This window comes from Myotis davidii, unplaced genomic scaffold (genome assembly GCF_000327345.1).
Source record: "Myotis davidii unplaced genomic scaffold, ASM32734v1 scaffold1756, whole genome shotgun sequence".
Classification (NCBI taxonomy): Eukaryota; Metazoa; Chordata; class Mammalia; order Chiroptera; family Vespertilionidae; genus Myotis; species Myotis davidii.
In genome coordinates, this window is record NW_006287555.1 from 19,726 (window position 1) to 30,513 (window position 10,788).

General features: G+C 44.4%; 1 protein-coding gene across 2 annotated transcripts in view; it reads left to right on the forward strand.

Annotated features, from left to right (window-relative positions):
* Positions 1 to 1,280: 1,280 nt before the first annotated feature.
* Positions 1,281 to 10,788, forward strand: part of ZIC4 (Zic family member 4) — a 22,153-nt gene continuing 12,645 nt past the window's right edge. For both annotated transcript variants that reach the window (XR_001513138.1, XM_006759459.2), the window contains exons 1-2: positions 1,281 to 3,409; positions 7,237 to 7,325. Coding sequence is in view for 1 of the 2 variants with exons in the window: in XM_006759459.2 (XP_006759522.2) it covers positions 7,280 to 7,325 (46 nt within the window). In the remaining variant the exon portion in view is untranslated. The remainder of the gene's footprint in view (positions 3,410 to 7,236; positions 7,326 to 10,788) is intronic.

The following is a 10,788-nucleotide window of genomic DNA, read 5'->3' on the forward strand; positions in this document are numbered from 1 at the left end:
CCCGGATTTGTAGCATAGAGGAACGTGAGCACAGGAGCCGCAACTGCTCACTCTCCGCCTCTCGCCGTATGCCCCTCCTCACTTCTCCACTAGACCCTCGCCCTTGCTCTCTTTTTTCTCAGGCTCGCCTTCTCGCTCCTTCACTCTCCCTTTTCCCTCTCTGCTTTCTGTAATAATAATAATAATAATAATAATAATAATAAGCGGAGAGCAAAAAAGAAAGAAAAAGCCAAAGAAAAGGCGCAAATCATGCACAATATTGTCTTTTGCGGTTTATCTTCCTGGGGAGAAACTTTCACCTCCTCAGCCGGGCGGTGAGCGCGAGACTGATAGCAGCAATCATTCCTGCAGATAAATGAATTGAAAGGACGACACCGTGTCCCCCCACTCCCACCCCCGCCCCTCCCTGATGAATGGAAGCAGGGGGGAGGTGTCACGTGCGGCTAACGCCGGCTCCCATTGGTGCGTCCGCACTCACCCCGCCCGCAGCCGCTGTGTCAACTGAGGGCGCGCCTAGGCGCTGCGCGCTGTTCATTGGCCCTCCCGCCTCATCAATCCCAGGTATTGTAAAGCGCTTGACATCCCCTTTTGACAACCCCGCTGCCAAGAGAAGCAACTTTTTTTTTTCCTCAACATTTTCCCCTCTTCTCATGGAAAAAGAAAAAAAAATTTGGGGGGGGGGCATGATTCCTTTTTCTTCTCGCAGTCATATACATTTTTAAACCTGATTCTTTTTCGCTCTTCCTCTCCCATTCTTCTCTCTCTCTCTCTCTCTCTCTCTCTCCCTCTCTCTCTGTCTCTCCCTTTCTATCTTTAGCTCTATCTCCATGTCCATCTCTATTTCTATTGCTAATCTCTTTTTCTCAGTCTTGTCCTTTTTCAAACCTGCTCTTAGCTGAGCGATTAGCGACTTCGGGTGTGTGGGAGAGCAGGAGCCCGGGCTGGGGCTGGTAAACACAGCTAAGGCACTTCTAGAATGTTCGGATTCAGCAACTTTCTTTTCTTTCCCCCATCTTCCCTCCCTTCAAGGGCAGCAAAGGAGGCTTTTGTTATTTGCTCTTTTTGAAGTTTTCTTTCCTCTTGCCGTGCTCTCCACTCCCCACCCCCCCACCCCCGCCCTGTTTATAATTTAAGATCCCGGGAGCACATGGACACTCCACTCTCTCTTTACAAAATATCAGGATAACCGATTCCCTCGGCTTTCTTACTTTTATCTAATTCATCAGGTTTCCTGCCTCGCTCACCCCCCCCCCACACTCCCTCAAATAAACATGGGTGGATGAGAGCTCTTAACTTTCTAGTTTATTGAGGTTTGGGGTGTTTATAATAGCAAATTGGAAACATTGTTGCTGAGTTTTATTCCCCTCCCCCGTGTTATTCTTCTCTTTTCTCCCTTTTCCCTAGTTTCCCTGGTCTGCCCCCATGACCCCCTCCTTCTGCACTACTGTTTCCAACCGGAGCCCCTTTCATTCAGGTAAAACTGTAAATTTCCCAATGTGCCATTGTTCTTCAAAACTGTCCAAAGCTCCCTAGAAATCCCCAAATACTTTTTTGGTATTTAAATCCCTGATAGATAGAACCAATGTAAATTTTGTGACATTCAAACCTTTTTGACTTCACAAATCAGTCACCCTTGTCACAGTTATTGAAATTCCGTAACTCGCCACACCAGGACGGTGGAAAAAACGGGCGCAGTCTTTGTTGCCGACCAGGCTTTTGATCGCCAGAGAAAATTTACTTACCTTCAGATGAGTGAGCAGAAAAAGAAATAACACTCCCTTTGATTTAGTTAGGAAAATGCAGACATTTGGATTCAGTGCAAACATACAACACTCGCTTGTTTTCGCGATACGGCCCTCGATTAACCTGTCTTTGCCCAGCGCAAAGTCTATTCAACAACTGCCCGTAGTTGCTTTTTGTCCTGTCCACAAAGAGCCATTGACCATATATTAAAATGATTGTTGAAAGGTAGAAGAGTATGGCACTTAAAAGTAGGGAAAAAATCCCTGTGACTCAATCAATTAAGGCCAGTAACATTTATGCATTTCAAAAAATGCACACGGATTCGGGGGTGGGGGGATAAAGGTTGCATTTCTCCGCAGCTCTGTTTAAAACCCAGCAGCCTGGGCTGAGGATTTAGCTCAAACGTCTGCATATTCATTAGGTCTAATTATTTTCTAGTAAGGAAAACACAAAAAGCCAAGAGTCGGAATCTTTCAATTTGCCCTTTGTTTCTAACTTCATTTGGCTTATTTGCAGCTGAATCAGCCCTAAACTCTTTTTCCAAACAAAGAAACCTCAACTCATCCTTTCACAGGCAGCCCAGCTAGAAAACTCTCCAGTGCTTGGGAGAGAGGAAAATGAAAATGAATTTGTTTTGCCCCGTCTCCCGCCTTAGTGGCATAAGCTGAAGGAAGACAGGATCAGCACTTTCTCCTGGGGTTGGCAAACTGAGCTGCCCTTTTCCTGCACTCTCCCTCAAAACCGGACTTGTGTAACTGGGATGGTTTCCCAGTATCTAAAAAGACCTGGCGGAGCATTTGTGCTTGGGCTGGGAAATAGAAATTTGAGAGAGAGAGAAAAAAAAACAAAACAAATATACTGTCCCCAGCAACAAGTCTGAGTGCAGCAGCCCAGTACCAACTTTGACTGGACCTGGATGAGAAATGGAAAGAAAGGGCTCAGCTTGAGAAATGGTTTTTAAAAAATAAAGTATACACTTTGAGTGGCTCTGATATATCTTTTTTGAACAAAAGGTTTTCTACTGTCTATAATGTGAGTTTTGGACCTGACTCCAACGCAGCTATAAAAACCTTACCTGCAACTTTTCTCTAGAGGCTAAACTGCTATCCTAGGGAGAACAAATATTGAACCCATTTCTCTCGACTTTCCAAAAAAACAAAAACCAAAAAAAAACACAAAAAACAAAACAAAAAAACAAGGCGGGAACATGAGGGGGGAGGGCAGCCATTAAAAAGGAGAGAGCAAAAATAATTCTTCAAAAAAGAAAAGTCTTCTCTCCAGTCCAGGGACTCTGACAAGAATATTTTTAGGAAACGCGTCCAAATATACAGGGTAAGAGTGAATGCACGGGGAGGGGATAAAAAAAAAGTTGTGGGTTGTAGAAGTTATCAATTGGGATTTGCTGCGCTCTCTGCAGGAAACGAAAGAGGCTCCAGTTCAAAGCCACATGCACCAACGTGACATATAAGCCATTAAAATATCCTGACGGCTCATTTCTGCTTCATCATACATTCCCTAACTGCTTCCCGAAAGCTGGAAAAAGAGAAATGAAGGATGACCGCCTCGCTGGAACCACGAAGAGAGGCTTGGAGGGGTTTGTGGTTCCCCCTCCGCACCCCAAAGTGATGTGCAGAAATGAGGCGATCCCAGCAACAGGTGGAGTGGGGTAAGTGCGTGAGTCCAGGGGGCAGGCAGAGGAGACCTGTACCCCCCAGCAGTTGGGTAGCAAGCTCCCTTATGGGAGCTATTGGCACCCAAACCCTTCTGGGGGGAGATGCCCATCTAGACTCCCCCTGCCCCCAATGCCCTCCCTCTTTAGCCCCAGAACCGTGGGTATTGATTCTACCCCACTGACACTGAGGGGGAAGGGGGCCCTTCTACCAAGGGGCAGTGATCGTGGATGAGTCCAATCCTTCTCCCCAGGAAAGGGGGAGCGGTAAGGGGATCGGAAGGAGCGCCAACTGGGAAGGGGACCAAGAGCAGCTTGTTGTCCACCTGCCCTCCCTACCTCTCTCCTTGTAAATTGCCTGGGTGTCCAGGTGGGCACAGGATGGGGAGTCGTGGCCCTGAACTTCCCTCTCGCGAAGTGAGCTGGGAAGGGACTCCTGCAAGCAGCTTCTCTGCTTTGCCCCCAGGAGGATTGCCGGAGGGACTCCGCTGCTCCTTCCCAGGGCCAAGGAGCCAAGTTATCCTGGCTGGCAGCAGAATGATGGAATTTCTCCGCTCCAGCCTGACGGCAGATGCGGATGCTGGCTGGGTCAGCCCCGGGCTGGTTCACTGCTCTCACGCGCGTTCTGGTCCTGCCTCAGGACGCTGACCGCTGAGATCCACTCTCTGCGCGGCGCCGCCTGCCATGGATTTGGGACTTGGCTTTCTTTCTCTCAGATGCATAGGAGGGCTAGGACTAGCTCTCTGGGGAACAGGCTGCAACCACCTAGGATTCTGGGCACTACACTAACCATCTAGGGACACTGTAAATTAGGAAAAGAGAAGTGGAACGGCGTGGGGCAGTGAAAGAAAGTAGGACTACCTCAAAGCCTTGACCATGAGGACACCTGGGATCTAGAGAGGTCTTAGGAAAGGAGAAACGGAGTTGGAAGGCTGGCACCATCTGCAGGAAGACACCTTTGGATTTCAAGGTCATATCTCTCCCCCCTTGGGGAGAAAATTTCTGACAGCATTGGCGGCTCAGCAACCCACAGAAAGGCACCACTTTTCTTTCCTCCATCTAGCCACGGGCAAATTTAGGGGTAAAGGGTGGTTCAAAGGCATAGTTAAATATCCTTCAAGGGACTTACTAATGCAAACTCTAAGGTGGACACAAGAATGTCACCAGCCTTCAGCCATGAGCTGGGGAAAACCCAGCTCTTCCCTCTAGGGAACAGAAGAATGTAAAAAGGCACAACCCAGACTCTTATCCCAACTTCCTGGTATGCAAGGATCCAGTGGAAGGGAGCTAGGGAGGTGCCTGGTGCAGCTGGCAACAGCAGGCCATTGTGGAGAGGAGTTTTGGATTTGGAGCTTTGAGGCAGCCTATAGGGTCCCTGCTCTGCACCCAGGCTGGCTGAGCTGTGGCGGTCAGGCTGGCATGTCTTCTTAGAAAGTCTGCAGGTTAAGCAGTGTGGAGCAGTGTTGAAGTCTTGGGGACTAGAGGCCCTAGTTTGGGAATCAGACTGCAGATGACCTCTGACCTTGAATAGGACCACACAGGCTAGGGTGAACCCACAAAATGGTACCCTTATCATGTAACCCCTTCCCCCCCCCCAGCCTACTTTCTTGGCTCTCCCCCAGCACAATTAACTAATTAGGGTTTGCTGGCCCCTCTTCTCAGGGTGTGGAAATGCAGGCAGACTTCAATAAGTCTCCAGATTGTGCTCCTGACTGGTGATTCATTGGTCAGGGCCAGTGTGAGAAGAGGAGTCAAGAGCAATCATTCGGGAGGAAATCAAATCTAGCATTTTCAGGGCTTTTAAATCCTTGGATTGGTGGAGATCTCAGGTCCAGGGGCCCACGAACTGCTCCTCATTTCTCTCACCCCTCTTTTAATAAGATGACTAGCTTGCTAAGTGGGGTCAGAGTTTGAACCAAAGAAGATATTTACTTTTGTTTCCTGCACTGGCGGGTGATGGAGCTGCTACAGAGAGCAGCTTAAGGTCCGAGATGCCTGCCTGAAGTCCAGCCTCTGCAGCAATTGTTTGCATGCCTGTGGGTTTGTAACATACAAGAGACTGCCAAGTCCTGGGAGTGGAAGTGGCCTAGGCCTCTTAAATGGAGGGCTTGGGCAGCTTTGTGGGTGGACAGAGTTCTCTAGGGAAATTCACACCAATTTTCTTCAGAAGCAAAAAAAACTTCTATTAGTTCCAACCAACCAGGACTTTTCTCATGCCAGATATCCTGCCATGAAGAAATTTTAAAGTCATCCAGCATGACACCCTTCTGTAGGAATGCAAAGTTGGGTCTGCTTTCTTTTCTGATTTGTGTTTATTACCTTTGGAGATGGATGCCTTTTGGTTAGGAAAAACTGAAAATAATAAAATCCTCTGGGAAATGGTGAGTCTACCCCCCCCCACACACACACACCTCTCAGGCTTGAACCTAGTAAAGAAGGGAGAGGGAAGGGTGAAAATACCCAAGCTAATTCAAGTCCCAATTGGGGGTTGAGGGAGAAAGAAAGAGATCTTTGAACATAGAGAACTGGAAAGCCTTTGAGATAGCAGAGCCCCACTTGGATTTGGCCTGCAGTTCAACAACTTAAACAACCGCTTGTTCTGTGGACTGGAGTGTTAAGACAAGCAGACTTCCTCATTGATAGAGGGCTTGTTGTGTTTGTCCAGCCTGAGACCTTTTCAATGACTGTTTGTCTTTCTAGTCCAAATTGAGGGCTGGGGTTGGGTGGATTGACTCTGTTTGGCTGCTCCACTGCCTTTCCTTCCCTGACAGATGCAGAAGTCCCCAGGGTGGATTTCAGGCTTTAAGATGGCCAATGGCTTACTGATTCTATCCACAAAGTGAATCTGATATGCAAGTATCTTGTGGGGGTTATGGGGAGCAGGTTGTTTCTGACTTTATTATTATTATTATCATTTTTAAAATATATTTTTATTGATTTAAGAGAGAAAGGGAGAGGGAGAGAGAGAGATAGAAACATCAATGATGAGAATCATTGATTGGCTGACTCCTGCATGCCCCTACTGGGGATCTAGCCTGCAATCAGGGCATGTGCCCTTGACCTGAATCAAACCTGGGATCCTTCAGTCCTCAGGCCCAATGCTCTATCCACTGAGTCAAACCAGCTAGGGCTGTTTCTGACTTTCTTAAATAAGAAGTGGGACAATCAGGACCAGATGATAGAAATGAGACCCACCCTCGAAATCTGGGAAATTTTATATTAACTTTGAAAAGTCAACCAGTAATGGCTTCCAAAGGGATCTGGGGGAAAAAGCCATGTGAGAGATTCCACACCAGCAGAACAGAATAGGATCTAGAAATTTGCAAAGTAATTCCTCTCCTCCCAGTTACAAGAGTTACAACTCAATTTTTAATCTGCTAATGTCCCAGCTCTCCCCATTCCATTTTACTAAACTCAACTAGTACACTTAAAGAAGATAATGGCAGCTTCTCATACAGTAAATTCAAATTCTAAAAGTTAGAGATGTTTGAACACTGACTGACTGAATTGAGTGCTTACTTTTACCTGCAAGACAGAATAACATGAGTTTAAAATAAAAAAAAAAAACACAACTTGTTGGGCAATGATGATTTTAATATTTTTTATCTTTAAGGATATGTTGTTTTGCAATAAATACAGGAAGTTCCCAGCAGAGTTCTTTTATTTTCACTGCCAAATTTGAAAATGGTCAAAAAGACTGAAAGACTTTTCAGATCCACACTTTTTTTTTTTTCACTTACACATGCGGGCCACAAGACCATTGCATACAAATATTTTTATACATATTTATAACCAGTAACTGTTTCTCTTTTTACCTCCAACAGGCTCAAAGTCAGGAAATGAGATAGATATAAGACATCCTTGGGGATGAGGAAACGATTGCAACTTTACCAAACGGCTCTGAAAGAGTTGAGTAAGTTAAAATCCCCTTTTGAATATTGGTTTGCTGAAGTTATTTCTCTTTTAAGTAGGAAATTTTGTTTTGTCTTTTGCTTATGTTGGTTGTGAGTTTGGAGATATGTCTTGAAGAGTTTAAGTGAAACTTAGAACAACACCTTGGTGTTTAATAAATTTGCACACAAATCAGCAACTCAACGTCTCACCAGCAGCTGACTAATCTCCCTCAAAGCCTACTCATCTGGATGTTCTAGAATTAATATTTGATGACACTCTCATTGAAACAACCACCCCTGACCTGCAGTTTCACTGTCACATTAGTCTATGACATATTCATCTTGAATTCATTTCCAGATGATTTGATTGGAATGAGGTTTGACATGTATTGGCTTCCATGAAAGAAGCATACTTTGATCTTGGTGATGGGGTTTACATGATTTGCATCATCTTTACTAGAGACACCAGCCTTCTGCAATGTGGTGGTGATGATCTTCCTACAATGTGGTGTCTGAACAGAGAGTGACTGACAGCTGCTCAGACAGGAATACCTTCATTGTAAAGAATTTAATATAATATTCCATTTAGAATAAGCATATGATTTAGGGTTAGGTGTCTCCCCTTCCAAGCATCCAGTTTTCCTCATTTTAACTACACCACTAGCTGATGGTTGCCTCCAAGGTGTTTTTTTGTTGTTATTGGTAGAAAAAGCAACCTTCTTAACAAAAGTTAAATGACTCAGGAAATGGTTGTCTTCTATTATTTTGGGATGATTTGATGACAGAATTCTCAAGGGAGGTGTGGTTATTATGTAAATTCTATTGTTTTAGTTTTTCAATGCTGTTCTGAAAAATCCTTTAGCCATGTTTCTTAATCTTTTGTTGAAAGATGTTCTGCAGAACCATTGTTTGAAAATTAAATTCTATCCAAGTGTATTTTCTTTCATACTTAGTTCCATTAATAATGACTAAAGCCTGAACTGGCATAGCAAAGGGGAGGAATGTCTCTAAAATCCTCATAGATCTCATCTCCTTTGTACAATTTGGACCTAGACATATGGTGGCCTCTTGGGGCTTAAGTTATTTAATTATTTTCCCATACGAACAGAGACAATCTCTCACTGCAGGAATCCTCAAGTCTGTCTTTGACTAGGATCTGAAGAGATTTGTCCCTAGTTTGGGTTGGTAACCTGGTCAGAAGTGAGGAAGAAAAGATTGAACAGATGACTGCAGATTTAGATGCAGAACATCCAGGCAACAAGGCTTATGCTTACCCAGGCTCTGTGCAGTGGTCCTTGGCTCCTAGGATACTGCTGGATAATCATCATTTAACATTGTTTAAAAGAGCAAAATTGGAAAATAGTCCAGTTATGCATCTGAAATTTTCCTGATTTCTTTCTTTGCCGAGGGAGAGAGATCAGACATTTTCCCATTTGAGCCAAAGATGTGAGGAGCTCTGGCAGATGATAGCATCATCAAATGTCATATTTCTATACAGTAGGATTAGAAAATCAGTTTAGTTTATGCTATTGCATTGGTTTGGCTTAGATAAACAAGGGTATATAGGGTATGAGTCTGGGCATTGGAGGAATGTTTATGGTCTTTTGTGCTCCAAACAGTCTCCCATGAAGGCCTCCAGAGCTTCTCTGACCACTGCTGAAAGATCTCTGGACTCTAAAATATGTCTTTTTTTCCTGCAAATGAAGCAGGAAAGTGGAATCAGTAATGTTATAAACTGCAGAATGGTTAGGAAAAGAATATTTCAGCTGCGCATTTGGTATTGAAAACAAGTATGGTGAGATAAAATTCTGAAAAAAAAATTCTGATCACCACTGAGGGGGATACTACTCCTCAGCCTGCCCAATCAAAAATTAATGATACCTGAACTACTTGCTACCTGGGCACTAGAAGACCCAAAGGAATGTTTCTGAAAACTAAAATATGCCTGCTTACATTTGTGTCCCACCTGTCTTTTGTGATTAGCTGGATAGAACTTTATTGCTAACTTCAGAGATAAGCCTTGAAGGCCCTTATGTAATTGCCCCAAATTTCCCGTTTATAAATATTAGTGGGTGAAATCAATTTTTTCTACCTACCTCTGTCTCTCGGGGAAATGTCCAGATGTTTTCAGTGCTTCAAGAGAAGGCTGCATCTGGGAGGGAGCTCCACAGGGCCACGTAACTGTCAGTGAATTTGACTGAATCAGATAAATCTGCCCTTTTGCTATTGGCACAAAAAGTCATACACATGTTCAAAGCTTTTCAAGGTAAAGTTAGTAAGAGAGAGTGTGTATAAAATCTCTGCTTATCCCTAGAGTCCATGGAGTCAATCCGTAGAATTCAAGTAGTCTGCAACTATGGATGGGGAAAAAAAGAATCTTTATTTTCACCACCTTCTAATGGAAAGTTATCATTTTCTTCTTTACAGGCACGGGCAACACACACAGTACTATTAGAATTCACTAGTTCAAAAGGGTTCCAATAAGTTTCAAAGCCTAAAATAACTTAAATACCCTTGCTCTGCACAATTACTCAATGCTTTTGATACAGGTGGGATCACCATGTGTATATTAAGAGATACATTTTTGTGCAAATCAGAGTTTTAATGGAAGTCAAAGTGGATAATGAGTTTGACAAAGTTCCTGAACAGTAGGTTGTAGATGACCTATGATCAGGTGGGAAAGAAAACATTTTAATTGCTGAACTACTGCAAAAGTGCCCTGCACTTAGGTCTGAATGCTACCGGAGGAGGTGACTAAGTTCCGTGTTGAAGGATGCCTAGGAGAAACAGCTAGTGATCCTAGGGAGGAACACGCACCTCTTGGTTTTTGGTTTTGGTGTTTGTTATTTTCTGAGCTCTACTTGGGTTCAGCCCAGACTTGCCTAGTAAGCTGCATCACTCAACAGACACCTGCACCCACAGGAGCCTTAAAATCACTCACAGAGACTGGAATACCTCAATACTATGGCTAGAGACAGAGATCTTTCCTGACCAGGCTTAGAGGAAGGGAAAACAGGATGGGAGACCAGAGGAGGTGCGTGTAGGCAGAGGGATAGGCCCAAGAAAGTGGGAGTGTTGGAGAGCATGCAAGCCAGGAAAGAAGACAAATCCTCAAAGCCTAGTCTCAACACTGCTGTGGAAGCCCTTGGTTTCCAGAGCAGACAAGATTAGGCTGTCAAATGCTCTCCTTCAACTTATTTATATATACTTTATTTGGCTGCCTCCTACATGCCCCACACTGGGGATCGAGCCTGCAACCAGGTCATGTGCCCTGACCAAAAATGGAACTGTGACCTCCTAGTTCACAGGTCAATGCTTAACCACTGAGCCATGCCAAGCCCAGCCAATTTTTTTTTTTCAGTGCTAACCATAGCACCTATTGGTTGTGTTGCTTAAGCTCTACTAGCTGGAGGAGAAGAAAGACCCGCACTTGCCAAAGTCAGGGGAAATTTTTGTGGAAGCTAATCACTAAATAAAATGCAC